General features: G+C 37.5%; 2 protein-coding genes across 2 annotated transcripts; one reads left to right on the top strand and one right to left on the bottom strand.

Annotated features, from left to right (window-relative positions):
- Positions 1-8,443, bottom strand: LOC145588586 (receptor-like protein 6). Its single transcript, XM_081645217.1, has 3 exons — positions 8,222-8,443; positions 7,318-8,149; positions 1-1,773 (listed from the first exon to the last, which is right to left on the bottom strand). Exons 1-3 carry the CDS (start codon positions 8,441-8,443, stop codon positions 278-280), a joined length of 2,550 nt encoding a protein of 849 aa, XP_081501343.1. The 3' UTR covers positions 1-277.
- A 7,535-nt stretch (positions 8,444-15,978) lies between these two features.
- On the top strand, positions 15,979-19,194 carry LOC145588587 (uncharacterized). Its single transcript, XM_081645218.1, has 3 exons — positions 15,979-17,019; positions 17,106-17,444; positions 17,503-19,194. Exons 1-3 carry the CDS (start codon positions 15,979-15,981, stop codon positions 19,192-19,194), a joined length of 3,072 nt encoding a protein of 1,023 aa, XP_081501344.1.
- The last annotated feature ends 606 nt before the right edge of the window (positions 19,195-19,800 follow it).

Below are 19,800 nucleotides of genomic sequence, written 5' to 3' on the forward strand. Positions count from 1 at the left end.
CTTTTAAATTGAGAGCTATTCCCTTCACAAGGTTTGCTGAAATTAGGACACCAATTTATGAGCATTTTATTGAAGATAAAATGATATGACACGTTAAAACAAAACAAAACAAACCTAAAAAAAAAAAAAAATACATAAAAACATACCAAAACAAAACCACTCTAGGCATAACCAACAATACAAGCTACTAGCTAGGAAACAATGAACTGTTTTTACAATACAAAGTATAAAGGTAGAAGATAATCCCTAGATATATTGGAGTTGCATCTTCAGGTTCTTAATTCCCCCTAGCTATGCCGCTATGCCTTTGTCTTGATCTCTTCACTTTGATCTTTAACCTCCCTCTCCTTCCGAAAGTCTCCACAAACCAATCATGATGTCGATCAGTCACGTAGACTTTACCAATGACATAGCCTATTATAAACCCACTTACACACCCCAATGATTTGATGATCCAATCAATTAGCTTTGAGTCCTCTTCCATCACCTCATCATTTATTGGCTGTTCTGGTAGTGATGATGCCACGGAGTCTTTCACGCATTTCTTAGACAATGGAGCTCCACACAATGCCAAGTTCCCGGCAAAAGAACTATTGTCAAAAGTATTGAACTGTTCTCCTTCAGGTATCGGTCCAACTAGATGATTGTGTGAAACACTAAAGACCCCAAGAAAGGTTAGCTTTGTTAACTCTTGAGGGATCACTCCTGAAAGTATGTTTTGAGAAAGGTCTAAGGACTCGAGGTCTGTAATGTTGGCTAGAGAAGATGGGATTTCACCAACAAGATTGTTGTTAGATAGATTAAGTGCTTGAAGTCCTCTAAGATTTCCAACCATCAAAGGGATTCTACCAGTGAACTTATTGCTTGAGAAATCAATCACTCGCAATACAGTCAATATCTTTGTGAAAAATGTTTCACTCCCCTTATTTGTCATTGTGACAACGTAATTGTATTTCTCATCATAAAACACATAGTTACTATAACCAATCCTATAATAAAACCTAAAAAAAGAGTTGGATGAGTTTGTCAAGTTTTCAGTTGAAACTGTCATTGCAACCAAACTTTGAACATACCTAGATGGTAAGTTACCAGATAGAAAATTACATGACAAGTCAAATATACGCAAGCAAGGAAAATCATGAACTGTTGGAGTAGGCAATGGAGATGTTATCTTCCCATGGAAATTGTTATGCCTCAGGACAAGAACTTGCAACTTGGGAAGACTTCTTAACCATGATGGAAAAGTGTCATTAATACGATTTCTTCCTATGTCAAGTACCTCAAGCAACGTACAATTGACTAAGGACTTCGGGAGCTTGCCCTCAAATTGATTTTTGCTTAAATTGATCATTTTTAAATTGCATGATTTTGAGAACCTTTGAGGAATGACACCACTAAATTTATTGCCTTGTATGTTTAATACTTGCAATGAATCACTAAGATGATGACTAATGCAACTTGAAATCTTGCCCATAAGATTGTTTTTAGACAAGTCAAGGTAAACTAAAGATGTTGCATGACATGTATGGTTGGGAATAACTCCATAAAATTGATTGTTTGAGACTTGATAAACTTGTGTGGAGCTTGGAGGAGTTGGAAGTGGCCCTCTTAACTTGTTGTCATTAAGATCCAATATTTCCAAATTGTACCATGGGATGAAAACTAAAGGTTGTTCAAAACCCGTCAAAAGATTATTTGGAAGGTTTAAGAACAAGAGATTCTCTCTAGTTGTGTTTACAAACCATTGCGGAATTTCACCTTTGATTTTGTTCCCTGGGAGAAATAACGCTTTTAGCTCACCTTGATAACGTAGGTGTTAAATATAGTATATATTGTCAATTAGTCAAAGAAGATATTTGTCCCTAATATATCTTCTTATAGTTGCCGTATATAATTGTTGTTAGTCAAAGTTGTTATTCAGCTTTGTAATTATCTTAGCAATAGTTTAGCCTATTATCAAGGCCTATATCTTTGTATATATACAGTTATCATCCGAATGGGAATTCAAGGAAAATATTCCATATAATCTTTCATGGTATCAGAGAACCCTTTACAAAAAACCCAAAAGGATCAAACTCAACAGAAACTGAATTATCTTTTGTAAACTTTCTAACAGAAATAAGATTTTTAATCAGTTCTTGAGATGGAGAACGTCTCTTATTCCACGTGGGCAGAGCTATTCAAAATTCACGTAAAATCTCACAAGGTCCTGGATCATATCATCCCACCTAAAACCAAGGCTCCTCCTCCTTCTACTGATGAAGAGAAAGAACTTTGGTCGACCTTGAATGCCACGACCATGGAAGCTTGGGATAGATTGCGTGATATATTCAAAGACAACCAACATTCCCGTGTCGTTGCTTTAGAACAGGAATTTTCTTCTACTGCTATGGAGGACTTTCCAAATGCTTCTACTTATTGCCAACGTCTCAAGTCCCTTGAACGTTGGGGTTCCGGTTTCTGACAGCCGTATGGTATTGCAAATGGTTGGAGGACTCACCAAGCCTAACCGAGGAGTAGGCACGTTATTCGACAAAGTAATCCTCTCCCTCCTTTCTATAAGGCTCGGTCGATGTTAACTCTAGAGGAGGCCGGCATGGCCAAGGAGGCAACCATGGAGTCTGCCTTGATGACTACAGCGCATGACGATGGTCCAAGTGCTTCTAAGAAATCATGTGGTTCGAAGAAGAAACACAATGGTGGTTCGAACTTTGGTGGCCGGAAAAACAATGGTGGTCGGAAATCTTCTAGTGGTGGTCGCGGCAACTCCGGCTCTGGTGGCGGCAAGGGCGGTCAGAATCTTAGCAATGGTGGACAGTCGGGTCTTTCTCAACAATGGCAGCAGCAGCAACCATTTCCTTGGGGATGGTATAATCCGGCATGGCCCATTCCTCCATGTCCATTCCCAAATCAAGGTTGGGTCAGGCCCAATGCTTCTTATCAGCGCCAGGCTGGTTTGCTTAGCCCAAGACCGCCTCAGCAGGCTTATGTACAACAAACCGCATCACCAAATGGGCAGTCTGGTTCGTATGTTCCTACTGATATTAAGGCAGCAATTCACACTATGTCCCTTAACCAACCCGACCCATCATGGTACATGAACACCGGTGCTACATCTCATATGACTTCCTCTACCGGTAATCTCTCGTCTTTTTTTAATATGAGCAATCATCCTAATAATAATATTATTGTTGGTAACGGTCACACTATTCCAATTCTTGGCTATGGTCACACAAATTTATCTACCCCATGTCAATCCCTTTCCCTTAAAAATGTTCTCCATGCTCCTAAACTGATTAAAAATCTTATTTCTGTTAGAAAGTTTACAAAAGATAATATAGTTTCTATTGAGTTTGATCCTTTTGGGTTTTCTGTGAAGGATTATCGGACGGGGATGTCAATAATGAGATGTGATAGTCAAGGCGACCTTTATCCAATTTCTTATTCTTTCAACAATCAAGCTTCCTCTACCTTTGCAGCTATCTTTCCTAAGCTTTGGCATGATCGTTTGGGTCACCCGGGGGCTCCCATCTTAAATGTGCTTAGAAAGTGTAAAAACATTGATTGTAATAAATGTTCTAGTTCTAGTATGTGTGGTTCTTGTGTGTTTGGTAAACATATTAAGTTGCCATTTGTTTCTTCTTCTTCGACTACTACTGTTCCATTTGATATTTTACATAGTGATCTTTGGTCCTCTCCCGTTTTGAGTTCTTCGGGACATAAATATTATGTTTTATTTCTTGATGATTTTTCGAAGTATTTATGGACTTTTCCCATAGGAAGGAAATCTGATGTGTATGACATTTTTTTGACCTTAAAAGCCCATATCTCAACTCAATTTGAGCGTAATATAAAGAATGTGCAATGTGATAATGGTAGGGAGTTTGATAATAATTCTTTTTGGGATTCTTGTAAGACTCATGGCATGTCATTTCGTCTTTCTTGTCCACACACTTCTTCTCAAAATGGGAAAGCCGAACGAAAAATTCGGACTATTTACAATATGTCTCGTACTCTTCTTGCTCATGCATCTCTTCCCCCATCATTTTGGCATGATGCTCTTCAAATGGCAACCTATCTTCTTAATATCCTTCCGAGTAAGTTGTTGAAAAATAAATCTCCACTTGAGGTTCTTTACAAAAGGGTCCCTTCTTATGGTCATATCCGGGTTTTTGGGTGTTTGTGTTACCCTTTCATTTCGTCCATTACTATTATAAGTTGCAACCAAGGTCTACTCCTTGTGTCTTCCTAGGGTATCCCACCAACCATCGTGGCTACAAGTGTTATGATTTGTCATCTAATAAAATTATTGTTTGTCGCCATGTTTTGTTTGATGAGCAAAAATTCCCTTTTGCTAGTTTACATACTCCAAAATCCTATACGTATGATTTTCTTAATGAAGGTTTACACCCTTATGTCATTCACCATTATCAATAGCCTACTCCAATTCCTTCTGCCCAACCATACGTGCCACATGGGCCCAATTCTCCTAATGGGTTCAACTCCTCTCCTGCCCAAGAACATTTCCCACCCTTAGTGGATCAGTCTGGACAACAGTCCATTACGTCTGATGGGCCGCCCTATCCTATGAGCCCAGTGCCTTCACAAACTCTTCCTGCCCAAACACAACCCACATTTCCTCCCTCTAATATTCCTATCCAACAGCCTAGGGTCGTAACCCGTAGCCAGCATGGGATATTTAAACCCAATAAAAAATATTCTATGCATACCACGGTTGAGAGGTCACCTCTGCCTCGAAATCCGGTAGCGGCTCTTCATGATCCTAATTGGAAAATGACCATGGATGATGAATATAATGCTCTTATTAAAAAAAAGACGTGGGAGTTGGTGCCCCGTCCACCGCATGTTAATGTGATTCGTTCTATGTGGATTTTTACTCATAAATTTAAATCTAATGTTGATTTTGAGAGGCATAAAGCCCATCTTGTAGGTGATGGCAAGACTCAACAGGTTGGCATTGATTGTGGTGAGACTTTCAGTCCGGTGGTGAAACCGGCTACAATCCGTACTGTTCTCAGTCTATCTCTTTCTAAGGCATGGCCAATTCATCAATTGGATGTCAAAAATGCCTTTCTTCACGGTGAGCTACAAGAAACTGTTTATATGCATCAACCCTTGGGTTACAGGGATTGTGACTATCCAGATTATGTTTGTCTCTTGCGTAAGTCTTTATATGGACTTAAGCAAGCCCCCAGAGCCTGGTATAAGCGTTTTGTTGATTATGTTTTGTCTCTTAGGTTTACTAACAACACAATGGATAATTCATTATTTATTTATTGTAAAGGGTCTGATATGACATATATTTTACTATATGTTGATGATATAATTCTCACTGCCTCTTCTGCTGCTCTCCGTTGTTCTATTATGGATCTTCTAAGTTCTGAGTTTGCTATGAAGGATCTTGGTCCATTGAATTATTTTCTGGGTATTGCTGTGACCCGGAATAAAGGAGGTATGTTTCTATCTCAGCAGAAATATGCCGAGGAGATAATTGAGCGAGCAGGGATGTCTTCTTGTAAACCATCTTCTACTCCGGTTGATACGAAGTCAAAGGTTAGTGCTACATCTGGTACTAATTTTGATGATGCTACTCTATATCGAAGTCTTGCAGGGGCTCTTCAGTATCTTACTTTTACTCAACCAGATATCTCCTATGCCGTTCAGCAGGTTTGCTTACATATGCATGATCCCAGAGTTGATCATATGTCTGCTCTAAAAAGGGCAATTCAGTATGTTCAGGGTACATTGGAGTACGACCTTCATTTATATCCATCTTCTTTCTCTACTCTAGTCTCATATACAAATGCAGATTGGGGTGGGTGCCCCGACACATGACATTCTACTTCTGGTTATTGTGTATTTTTGGGTGACAATTTGGTGTCTTGGTCGTCAAAACGACAACCCACTTTGTCGAAATCTAGTGCAGAGGCAGAGTACCGTGGGGTGGCAAATGTGGTATCTGAGTCCTGTTGGCTTCGGAACCTACACTTGGAGTTGCGTTGTCCGCTTACAAAGGCCACTCTTGTTTATTGTGACAATGTGGGTGCTATTTATTTATTGGGTAATCCAGTTCAGCATCAACGGACAAAACATATAGAGATGGATATCCATTTTGTCAGGGAGAAAGTCGCTCGTGGTCAAGTCCGAGTGCTTCATGTGCCTTCACGACATCAAATAGCTGACATCTTCACTAAAGGCCTTCCTCTAGTGTTATTTGAAGATTTTAGGGACAGTCTCAGTGTCCGTGGACCTCCCGCTTCGACTGAGGGGGTGTGTTAAATATAGTATATATTGTCAATTAGTCAAAGAAGATATTTGTCCCTAATATATCTTCTTATAGTTGCCGTATATAATTGTTGTTAGTCAAAGTTGTTATTTAGCTTTGTAAGAGCATCTCCAATGGCAAGCTAATTGTTAAATTAGCTTGTCATGCCACATATGATTTCAAGCTAATCCACATTGTAGCTATTTTATGTCCCAATGGTTAGCTATTATCTTGCTATTTAAATAAGCTTGACCTTTTCAATTAGCTTTGTTAATTTAATTATTTTAATATATTAATCTCCAAAAATTTTAGAAACTTTTTTCTCAAGCAAATTAGCTTGTTTAAGCTAATTTGCTTAGACAAGCTATTTGTATTTTTTAGTTCCAATGGTCAAGCTACTAGCTAGAGATTTTTGAAAATTGCAAGCAAGTCCCTAGCTACAACCATTGGAGTTGCTCTAATTATCTTAGCAATAGTTTAGCCTATTATCAAGGCCTATATCTTTGTATATATACGGTTATCATCCGAATGGGAATTCAAGGAAAATATTCCATATACTCTTTCAGTAGGAACTCTGGGAACTCAGTCAAGTTGCATGATTCAAAACCTAGAATCTCAAACTTCAAAAGAGATGAATTATTTGTGCTTAGATCTCTAGGAAAGGTTAAGCTAACACCGGTCAACAACAAAATACGAAGATTTGGGAGTTCCAAAAATGAATCAAACTTGGCAACCGAGTCCCTAAATGACAATAATAATGTGCTAAGATTCACAAGTTTAGAAATCCAGTGTGGGATTGGACCTTAAAAGTGATTACCATATAGCTCTAAGGTGCGTAATTGGGTTAGATTTACAAACCAACTTGGTAGTTTTCCTGGTAACAAGTTGTTGCCAAGATCCAAAAGATTGAGTCTAGTAGAGTTAGACAAAGAAGGTAAAATGGAATTGCCTAAATTCATTTGGCTAAGGCGTAGCTGAGTGAGTGAGTTTAGCTTAGGCAACCAAAATTTCAATATTTTAGCATTCCCAACATTTGGCATGTCTGAAAGACCTAAGAAAGTAAGGCTCGTTCATGATAGAATAAGGAAGGTCATTGCTAAAATAATTGCGGCCAAGGTTTAAAATAGTGAGATTTGTCAAATTACCTATTGAAGACGGAATTTTTCCATAGAATTCACTTTCTTCTAAGTCCAGTTTAGTCAAAGAAACTAGATTTCCAAGCGAAGCTGGCAACTCCCCTGAAAATCCTGTTGCATCAACGTATAAAATACGAAGAGGACTGTTAGAATAAAATTCAGGAAAATGTCCTCCTAATTTAGGATTGAATGTCAATGAAACTACTTCAAGATTTGGTAACTGGAAAATATTTGTTGGGAATTCACCCAACAAATTGCAGTAATTCATTGCGATAGCCTTTAAAGAAGTTCGACTACTTAAGGTGAGGGGTACCTCAGATGATATATCAGCCCTATCTAGATAAAGATGGGTTAAATTACTTAAATTAGAAACCAACTTCTTTAGACTCAGATCATTAAGTTTTAAATCGAACTCCTCATCGACAACCATAGGATTTCCATTAAGGGAAAGATCAAGAAGAGAAAGATGGGACAATGTCGAAATTTCTAATGGTATTTGGCCACTGAAAACTGACTTAGAGAGATTGAGATGTATGAGCTTGTAAAGACGACCAATGTGAGAAGGGATTTGAGAATAATTGAAGTTATTATAAGAAAGATCAAGCTCACGGAGATGACTAAGGTTGAAAAGGGTGGTGTTGTGAGGGATGGTGCCGTAAAGGCAGCTGCTACTAAGGTCAAGGCCAATCACATGACCCGTCTCCTCATTGCACTTGACACCATCCCACTAACAATAATCACCACTTAAAGTTGCATTTTCCGAATGATGATTATGTAAATCATCATGCCATGATTTCACCTTTGGATATGCAAAGGCAGCATAAGATGATGCTGAGCAGTTAAGAAGAAAGCTTTGCTTGAAACATAGCAATGCAATCTTCTCATGATCATGGCACAATGGTTTACGATTTTGCACGAGGGGGAATGTAGAATTAGCAAACACGAAGAAATCAGTAACAAGTAAAGAAGAAAAAGATAAAACTAGGAGGAATATGTAAGTAGTAGACCACCCAAAATCCATGGTAATAGTAATATTCAGTGTTTACTTGGTTTTGTGAGTGAGAAACTTTTTTTCTTGACAAGACCGAAGACATAACCGTGGCTTTTATAATTGTAAATGGTCGCTTGAATGTACATTTAAGGATCACAGTTGACAAGTCAACTAAAGAGGAAGATGGGGCATAGCAGTTAAAGAAACATAAACCAGATATTTATGTTCAAACAAAGAATCTAGAGGTATCATAATCCCTTTATCTTCTTTATTTCCATTATTATATGAAGGGATCCTGACCTGACTCGACCCGAATGATCCAACCTGCGATCTGAAAATGACTTGAACTTGAACTAATTGGACACGAGTTGATACGAACGTGACCCGATGCCCGAAATGACTCGACCCGACCCGATTTGAAACTGAATCAAACCCCGAAGTTGACCCGACCCGAAGTGACCCGACTCAAACTTGACCAAACTTGAACTCAACCCGAAGTGTTGACCTGAACCCGACCTGAATATTTGCTGACCCGAAAGAGACCTGACCTGAAATGACCCGACCCAAACAACCCGTTTTCTAGGTTAGGACTTAATAACTAAGCTTATTAGCTACTCCCTGGCTAGGGATGACAATTTGATCCGAGTTCGATTCGAATCCAATCCGATCCAAAGAAAAAAAATTCGATTCGAATCCATTTAAAATTAGTCCGAATCCGAATTCGAAAAAATAGATCTGAATCGGAATAGGAGGCATATTGGACTTAGACCCTACGCAAAGTTCGATGCGAGTCCGAATCCGAGAGTATGAGCATATGCTTTATAACCTGGGACAATTGTTTGCTTGTTTTGTAGCAAAATTTTGTTATGTAACTTAATTCATAATTCAAATATATTATGTTTATACTTTACTTGGTATGACAATACAAGCAATTATAGGTATATGACATTACAAAAAAAAATAAAAAAAAATTTCAGATTATTTCGGAGGTCCGTATAAACGGACTGGATTCGGATCCGAAAATTACGAGTCGGATCGAATTCGGACTCAAACTTTTCGGATTTGGATCTGAGTCCAGGGCTCGTTTACTAAATGGATCGGATTCGGATTTAGCCACATCTGACCCGAATCCGATCCGTTGCCATTCCTATCCCTGGCCTATATATATATATATATATATATATATATATATATATATATATATATATATATATATATATATATATATATATATATATATATATATATATATATATATATATATATATATATATATATATATATTCATTCCTTATATAAGAACCGTTTCTTATGTAAAAACACCTTATGTTCTAAACTTTTTCTATATTCTAATTTTTTTTTTTTTGCTTATGTTCTAAAGTTTTTCCTATATCCTAATATTTATTTATTTTTTTATTTTTTTAGCTTATGTTTTAAATTTGTTCTTATGTTCTAAATTATTTTTTCAGCTTATGTTCTAAATTTGTTCCTAAGTTCTAAATTATTTTTTCAACTTATGTTATAAATTTATTTCCTACGCTATAAATTATTTTTTCAACTTATATTCTAAATTATTTTTCTTATGTTCAAAATTTTTGTTTGCTTATGTTCTAAAATTTTGTTATCTTCTAATTTATTTGGGGGGTGTTAAACACCGCCAACAATTTTTATCAAAAACGCCGACATTTATGATGAATGGACATTAATACCCCTTACACTACAAGAAAATAACCTTTTCGTAGCGATTATTTTAACCTTTAGTATCGATTGTAATTGCAACAAAAAGCTTTCCCAACGAATGGTCATTCGATACAATATCCCCAGTTGCCTTAGCCTTTAGTAGTGGTTTTTAATATCGCTGGGGTTGGCCTCAATAATCGATACGAAAAACTACGTCCAATCGTGGTGATTATTGTAGCGATTACAATCGCTATAAATGTTGAATTCGTTTTCTTCAAAAAAAAAAAAATTTAAGCATGCATATGATCTTTATAAGATTCGAACATGCAACCTCAAACTCTTCTATAAACCATATAAAAGTTCAAGAGGGGAGTTACTGTTCTTATGAATAGTAACTTCTGGCGCTATTACCCCTTTGCCCCCAACATTAATGTATTGCCAGATTTGCCCTTGCTTGCTTTGACTTCCTTTGCTTAAGCAGGTGGTTTTCCTTTTTGCTTGCTATGGTGGATTTGCCAGTTAGAGCGTGGGTTTGGGTTGATAATACATATCATCATGATTATGTATTCAGAATTGTACTTAGTTTCGTTGATTGCTTATGAATTAGTGTGTAGTAATCTGCTTACTTAGTGTAATTTGGTGATGGGAGTGGGTGACTGATGTCTGAGATGGTACGGTGTACAGTACTGGATACTGTTTGGGTACTTAGGTCGGTGTTTATGGGCTGCAAAAAATTGCTTCATCTTAGGACTGTATATATATACATGTCTGGACTAATTCAGGATGGGGTTTGTGCGATTTTCTCTGTGTAAGTGTATTCCTGTTCATTTCCTTTCAATTTCATTGCTTTTAATTTTTTTTTTGAGTTTATTATTGTTTATTTTTTTCTATTGCATTTTCTGAATAAGCAACATTTTGATTGTTTTTTGTAGTGTATTTGTGTCGTCTTCGCTCTGTAAGTTCATTCCTGCTCATTATGTTCTTCATTTTATTGCTTCCCTTATTTTTTTTGGTCTTAATTTCATTGGTTTCTTAATTTTTTTGGTTCTTAATCTCATTGCTTTCTTTAATTGTTAAGAGGTTTGTTATTGTGTGGTTTGTTTCTTATTTTTTTTTTTTTTACTTTTTTCATAAGCAATGACCTAATTGTCTGTTTTAGTGTAGTTTGTTTGTATTGATTTTGCATGAATCCCTGTTGTTTTCCCTTTGTTTATGTATGTTTTTGTATATATACATGTTTTGTATCAATTACCTCAATTGTTTACTATATTGGGTGTTATTTGGGTTGTATGGTGTTTAGAGACGGAATTAGCATAATTAACATAGTTTGACTGATATTGCATGGACATCTATTGTGTAATTCTGTAGTAGTGAGTTTAGTTGTTTACAATGTGTGTTATTTTTTGGCTGTTCATTTATTGCTTTTTGAATATACATTATTTGTTTACAAGTCCTTTTTTTTTGTATTGTTTTTTGTGACTTATATACAATTGGATCAATTTTTTTTTTTTAATGCGAGTATATTCATTATTCGTGATGTGGGAATTTCAGGTGTCTTACAGTTGTCTGGGTATTTGTTGGGTGGAATCTGCTTACAAAGGCTGCCCTTTTTAATGGTACGTTGTTTTGCGCCTACTTTGTGCATGTCTTCCTTTTGAGTTTGTCCATGTTTAGTATGCTATTTGGTTGTTGGATAATTGCTTATTTGCTAAAGATGTGGTGCTAAATATTTAGGGGTATTAGTATGTAGGTAATATGGTTTGTGCTAATCTCTTTAGTTCATTCTGTTGTTTATTGGGAGGATAGTGGTTGGGGTTTTTCTTGGCTTGGGTATTAGTTTACAGGTTAAGAGTAGGCATGTGTGGCCCTCTGTGCTGGTGAGATGAGGGGATATGGAGTTTAAGGTAAAACAAACAGAGATGTTTATGGTTTATTAGTCATTGGTGGTTTGTACTTACATAATTTCCTCTTTTTGTTGTGCCCTTTGTAAAAGAGAATTGAGTTGTTTAGTGATATGGGTCTGCTTAGAATATGTATTTTGGCTGTCGTGCCTGTTATGGTTTCTGTAGTTGTGCAGCTTTCCTTGGGAGAATGTCCATTTCTTATATTTGTGTAAGGGAATCCGGTCTAAATGTGGTTATTGCCGTTACAGGTTATGGCTGCTCGACCTAATAAAGTGTTCATTCCTTTTGAACCTCTTTTGCAAAAGATCACTGCTTGGCTGCAGTTCCTAGCACTAGTTTACGGATTCATAGATAGTGCTAGGAATAATGTGTGGGTGCAGGTTGTGCGGTCAAACAATCGAGCACGCTTGACATTCTTTGGTGGTGATGCAAGTACGGCTCAGGAGTCTCGTGAGAGGGCAGCTCAGAAGGCTGTGAAGAAATTGATATATCTTTTTGGTGTTAAGGTTTCTGATTTTACATATGATCAGATTAGACTCCATGAATTATGTTTGAAGCTGTTTAGGAATAAGTGTGCTGAGTTATTGCAAGAGAAGGGCAAAACCCCTAGGCAAGCTGGAGGGGAGAGTTCTGGACATAACTTGGTTGGCAATGGTTTTCATGTTTCCATTGATTATGCAGAGGTTTTGGTGATTGTTGTGCGAAAGACCGGTGCATCTGTGACAGTTATTGAGACAACTTGGGTGGAGGGTCATGGCTTTGTTTCGTGGGTTATGGTTAATTGTCCGCGTAGTAGTAATGGGATGGAGTGCATTTTCAGTGAGTTCAGTCCTTTAGCAAGTGTTGCTGAGCAAAGGGTTGCAAAGAAGGCTGTGTTTTATTTAGCTTGTAAATACAATCTGGAGATAGTCGATGCTAATTATGGGGCTACAACAAAGTTGAGTAGAGAGTGTTACTTGCTAAGGGAGAAGTATTTGATTTTAAAGAGACATCTTGATCGGTTGGAGCAGACTCCTCAACTTCCTGCTGCCATGAACCCTGTGTTCTTGGAGGAGAATGTGCCTCGAAGTGGCGAGGAATTTGAGGTCCCTGACAGTAACACTGTATGTGTTACTCCTGCTAAGCGAAAGAAGATGTTACAGATAGCTCATGAAAAAGAGTTGGGGGTAGGCACCTCAGATCAGGCAGCTTCTGGTTTGCTGGAACTTGGACAGTTGTTTAGTAATGCCGAGTCTAATTAGCTGGAGCTTAGAAGTTGTAGGGGATTGACATGCTTTGTTTTCTTTAGGTATGTAGAATGTCAGTCGAAGAAAATGGCCATTTTGATTCTGCGTCGGTTTGTGTAAGGATAGTGCCACTAGGCTATGCAGACTGATTATTTTGGGTTGTAATATTGGTGTAGTTAAAGTGGCATTTATAAGGGTGCCACTTCTTTTGTTGTAATTAAACATGTAATGTGAATATTTATGAAATAGAAGTTTCTTTTTATGTGTTCTTAATTGTTTTAATGGCACTAACAATTCTTTCAATGGCCTTCTTAGGGTTTGTATCCTTTATTATGTGATGGTAATTGACGTTCTAGGATATAGCTTGAATTTTCATACAAATCCATTAATTCTTTTTAAGTTAATCTTATTGATTAATTTTCACAAATTCGCTTGAGGAATTGAACTATTCATATGGGTATCTATGCATGTGAAATGATGTGATAAATCATAATGGTTTTCTTTATGTTCTCTTATATTTGTCATTCTGGTAGTATGAACTCTGTACATATTGTATGATGTTTGAGTTGTAAATGCTAATGTATATAACTATTGTTAAGATACGGAATTGTAGCACATACACTGAAGTCCAGCATATCAGTGCCATTTTTATAGTATGTACATCTTAGCAAACAAAAAAAAAAGTACAAAACAAAAAAGGGAAACAACAAACGTGGTTTGATTTGTGGTAATTATTGCTTACTAATTTACAGGATGGTTTCATGTGTATTCTGCTATTGAAAATTAACTAAGAATTTAAAACAACATGGTGGATTGCCAATATGGTATTCCTTATTTATCAAGAAGAAGTTGCAGCAGGGCTAATCGAGTTGTTCATTTGTCATCCCAAACATCCGCACCTGGGTAAATGCTTATATATGTATTTGTTGTAGATTAATTTATATTTCTTTACCCAAGGCGTAATGTAGGTTAATTATTGGATTTAAACAATTTCGTTATAATAGGGAGCAAGAAGATGGGCAGCCTTCTTTTGTACGACTTTCAAAGAGAAATCGTCCCTTAGGTGGATCGTTAGAGTTGTATTTAGACAGGTAAACAATTGTTCATTTGGGTGTTTTTGGAGTAAGGTTTATTAGTTTTGGTAATGTGCGTGACCACATGTGCAGAACGAAGTCACTTTGTTCTTCTCTTGCATATGGTACTGATGGTGACCAGGAATCTCTAAGGTAATTAATAGTGACTTCAGTAAAATATATAGGTGTAGTATGCTTTGCAGTAACATGGTTGCTTTGTATGGTTTTTTTGATGAACTGTGACTATGCTCAGTAATGCCCATGGATGTAAGCCATTACCTCAAAAGAATGCAACCAGGAGAAAACGCACCATAGTTGATATGGCTCAGACACAACCAAAGAGGTACATATTGTTGGTAACTGGTTTTACAGATTGGTTAGAATGGACAAGTTGTGCTGATTTAATTTTGGTGTACAGTGGTTCATCACTGAAGAAAAAGAAATCTGCTTCAAAGCCAAAGCTACATTGTATGTTTGTGAATGATTTACCCTAACATGGATTTGAACTCTATATTATTGCTTTTGCGAGTTATGTGAACTAACTTCTATTAACTAAGTCTGTATTGATGCCAGTTATTCCTGCTGCTATGTCTGGCCAGTCATTACCCATGGATTCTTTGAAGTTGTCGTGTCCTACACAATGTTTAAAATGTGCTGCAAAAAATTTTGCTTTTGAGACTGGGAATTTTTGTTGCAGTGGTGGAGAGGTGAAGATAGCAACAAATGAATATCCTGCTGAGCTACAGCGTTTGTTTACATCAAAGGATGAAGATGCAATTCACTTCAGAACTTATGCTAGGTTATACAATAATTTGTTTGCTTTTAGTTCTATATGAGGGAAATTTGATGCAAGCACTTACAAGGGTATATATGTATTTAAGATGCATGGTCAGATGTACCATTTTGTTCCAGACTTATTGCCCGATAAAGGCACCCCAAAGTATTTACAACTGTATTTTTTTGATGGGCAGAATGAGGCTAACAATAGGCTTAAATGCTTTACAGAGGTAAGGCAAGACATCATTGATATTCTCATGCGAGTATCAGAGCAGAATCCATATGCAGTGTTCTTCCGGTCTCTCAGAGAAAGACAAATTACTGTGGATACTAAAATTGTTCTCAATCAAAGTACGGTTCTAGACCAACGTGTTTTCAATGCACCTGCTGTAGATGATGTTGCAGTCATATGGCCAGAGGACGCTTCTTTTAGCCAAAGTTTAGGTCCTCATATCCTGGTAACTGGAAAATCTGATGTATCGCATAGAATTTATCATAACTATGGTTGTTATGACCCATTGCAGTATCCTTTATTATTTCCTCGTGAAGACTGTGGTTGGACTCAGGGATTAAAAAAGCAGTCTCATAGGGGAATAAGAAACACTGTTCCATTGCCTGATCCAATCATGTCATGTGCTGTGCACACAGCTGAGGAGTTATTGATTGAAGAGGATAAAAGTACATTTTCTCAAATACGACTACCCTAAACTGAACATTGTTGTATGTTAGTGATCTACCATGTTATGACTAACTGCTGATGTTTTTGATGTGCAGGAGCATGTAGAAGGAATACTAGAGCTGATAAGGTCATTTCTGCAAGAGAGTATTATGCCTACAAGTTGCAGATTCGGCCTGGGAACATGTTGTTGTGAGCTGGTAGATGTTTTCAGCAGTATATAGTTGACATGTATGTGAAGATAGAAAACACTCGGCTTGATTACTTTCGGAATAATCAACAAAGTATAAGGGCTGATCTATATCAAGGTATTTTGGATTCACTGGACTGCGGAGAGACTGTTGCTCGAAATGTAGGGCGTAGGGTAATCTTACCTCCAACATTTATTGGAGGACCTCGAGATATGAAGAAACTCTACCTAAATGCCATGGCCTTGGTTCAGAGATTTGGGAAGCCGGATTTATTTGTTACTATCACCTGCAATGCTAACTGGCCTGAAATAAAAGCTGAGTTAGCCCCAGGTAAGACAGCACAGGATCGGCCTAATTTGGTAGCCATGATTTTTAGAGCCAAATTATTGTTGCTAAAGAAGGAGATATTGGGGAAGAAAGTCTTTGGTGAAGTTGCTGCAATGGTGTATGTTGTTGAGTTTCAAAAACGAGGATTACCACATGCTCATTTCTTGATCATTTTGAAGTCAGACTGGAAGATGAAATGTCCTGCTGATTATGATAAATATGTGTGTGCTGAAATACCTCCTGTCAGTAATAGTCATTTACGAAAGACAGTGCTTACACATATGATGCACGACCCCTGTGGTGTGTTAAATCCAGAGTGCCCCTGCATGCGTGACAAAGGTGGTGTAATGTCCTGTAAAAGTAAATATCCAAAACAGTTTTCAGATAAGACGACTAATAATAAAGATGGTTACCCTATCTACCAAAGACGTGATACTGGGGAGCAAGTGAAGATACGTAACACATACCTTGATAATCAGTGGGTTGTCCCGTACAATCCTTATCTTTCCTCACTGTTTGATTGTCACCTGAATGTTGAGGTTTGTTCTACAATTAAGGCAGTGAAATACTTATATAAGTATGTATACAAGGGGCATGATAGGGTTTCATTCAATGTAGTACCTGGTGAGAATAAACCTGTTGATGAAATTAGTCAGTTTCAGTCAGGTAGATGGGTTTCCCCTTGTGAAGCAGCGTGGAGAATATTTAGTTTTGATCTGTTTGAGATGCATCCTCCTGTTCTTCCCTTACAGGTTCATTTGCCTAATGAACAAACTGTGCATCACCTCATGAAAGACTACGTGCTGTTGTTGCTAATTCTAAGCGTTCACGCACTCAGTTGACTGAATTCTTTGCAGTCAATGCAGCTACTGAAGGGGGGACAGGTCGGTTGTATGGTGAATTTTGTGAATATTACAGATGGGATGCAAGTGCTAAGCAATGGAAAGACAGGGTGCTGGATATATTTTCTATTGGACGATTGGCATTTGTGTATCCTGCAGAAGGGGAACGTTTTTTCCTAAGGTTGTTATTACTCAATGTCAGAAGTCCAACTTCATTTGAAGGCCTTCGGACTGTAAATGGCCATATATACCCAACGTTCCAAGATGCAGCACTGAAGTTGGGACTAATAGAACATGATGATATTGCAAACTTGACATTGTGTGAAGCTTCAGAGGTCCAGATGCCTGATGCCTTACGTCGTTTATTTGCAACAGTCCTTATTTTTTTTTCAGCCAACTGATCCACATGCCTTATGGATGAAATTTTACCCTTTTATGTCTGAAGATATTAGTCATAAGTATGCTGACAATGCTCCCAGGATTCAACAGTTAACTGTTCGTTCTGTTGAAGGATACCTTGAAGCTATGGGGAAATCACTGTCCGCATTTGGGTTGGACCACCTAATTGCTCATGTTGATATTGAGATTAGGAGAACAAAGGATATTGTAGATGCTCTTGATGCTCCTATTCCTCCAGAAATCCTTACATGTTGTTCTAGATTAAACCATGAACAAAATGCTGCCTTTTCATGTGTCATGCAGTATGTGATGGAGGGGAAGCTAGGTGCTTTTTTTGTAGATGGCCCAGGAGGAACTAGGAAAACATTCTTATACAATGCGTTGTATGCAGAGGTTCGACTCATGAACAAAATTGTATTGCCTACAGCAACATCTGGTATTGCTGCATCAAATATACCCTCAGGACGTACAGCTCATTCAAGGTTTAAGATTCCACTTGATAGTGATTCTTCTTTGGCTTGTGCTGTTCCTAAACAGGGTAGTTTAGCAGCATTGCTTAGGGAAACGTCATTGATAATATGGGATGAGGCTTCGATGGCCAAGAAACATAATATTGAATCCTTGGATTTACTCTTGCAAGACGTGTGTGATAATAAAGTCATGTTTGGAGGGAAAATTGTTGTGTTTGGAGGTGATTTTAGGCAGGTTTTGCTAGTAGTTCCTCATAGATCAATGAAAGAAGCAGTGGAAACCAGTATTGTCACATCATACTTATGGCCTAGGTTCATAAAGTTCAAGTTGGTAGAAAATATTAGAGCTCGGGAGGATTTTTCATATTCTAAATTCTTGCTTGCTTTAGGTAATGGAGAGCTACAGAATTCAGAAACTGCTTATGTCCAGCTGCCAAAACAAGTTGTTCAGTACTGTGAAACTGAAGATCATCTGGTTTCTGATCTAATAGAAGCAACGTTTCCTGAAATGATGCAGGGCAATCTGTGTGCTGACAGTTTTATTGATCGAGCAATCTTGACACCGTTAAATGATGAAGTGGACTCAATTAATGCATTCATGATAGACAAATTTAAGGGCACAACTGTCACATACAAGAGCTTTGATATCATGCTGAACGATTCATGTAATGTATATCCTACAGAGTGCATGAATAGCCTGTGCCCGGGAGGAATGAGCCCTCATGAGCTTGTGTTGAAGGAAAATTGCCCAGTTATCCTTCTACGGAACCTTTTGCCTTCATCTGGTTTGTGCAATGGCACCCGTCTTACCTGTAAACGATTTTTCCCAAATGTTATCCAATGTGTAATTGCTACAGGACAGTACAAAGGGAATCATGTTTTCATTCATAGAATTAGTCTAAGACCATCTGGATCTATGAACTATCCTTTTCAGTTTGAGAGGAAACAATTCCCCATCAAGTTAAGCTTTGCAATGACAATAAACAAGTCTCAGGGTCAAACTCTAAATCAGGTGTCTATTCATCTTCCACGACCATGTTTTTCTCATGGTCAGCTGTATGTTGCTTTGTCAAGGGCCAAAAAAGCAATAGATGTTGCTGTCTTTTATGCAAAGCCTCCGGAACAACAGCCACCCAACACCGTGAAAAATGTAGTTGCTTTTGAAGTGTTGAGGTTGGCGGGTATAGTGCATGACAGCATAGAAGAAGAGACATAAATGTATTCTTTGATCAGAGCACAAGAGCAGGACTTCAGAGTATGTTTTCCTATTTTCTTTTGTTTTTGTTTTTTTTTAAAAAAATCTACACATGCATTACAGATTCTATTTAATGATATAGATTGAGTTGTTTGTAATTACAACCAATGTTAGATATTTTCCTGCCTAACATTTGAAGCTATATGAGGACAACTACTTCCAGTTGCTTATAACCTTACCAAAGTATACAGCCAGCATTGAAAGGCTTGCATTTTAGATTATAACCAGCATGTACATTGCTGTTCATGTTTATTGTATATACCTAGGCCAGGATTTTAATTATAATGTTGTTGAATGTATATGAGACCTGAGCTAGGCCAGGATTTGCTTTAGATTCTTTTACGTGGGATCACTACTAACATATGTTATTATAGAAAAGTTGACATGGAAAAAATTCTGCTGTTTGTTAGATATATAAATCAGAATAACTATGAAATGCTATAAGTGCTTTTATTAGAGTACTTGACTGGAGTAGGATAAGGTAGTCAGTAACTGTTAGAGATTCTATAACGCATGACGCTCATTTATCACTCTCTGCAGGAAACAAGCCAAAAAATGTCCCAGCTT

The sequence above is a fragment of the Chenopodium album genome, chromosome 17 (assembly GCF_948465745.1).
Source record: "Chenopodium album chromosome 17, dcCheAlbu1.1, whole genome shotgun sequence".
Lineage (NCBI taxonomy): Eukaryota > Viridiplantae > Streptophyta > Magnoliopsida > Caryophyllales > Amaranthaceae > Chenopodium > Chenopodium album.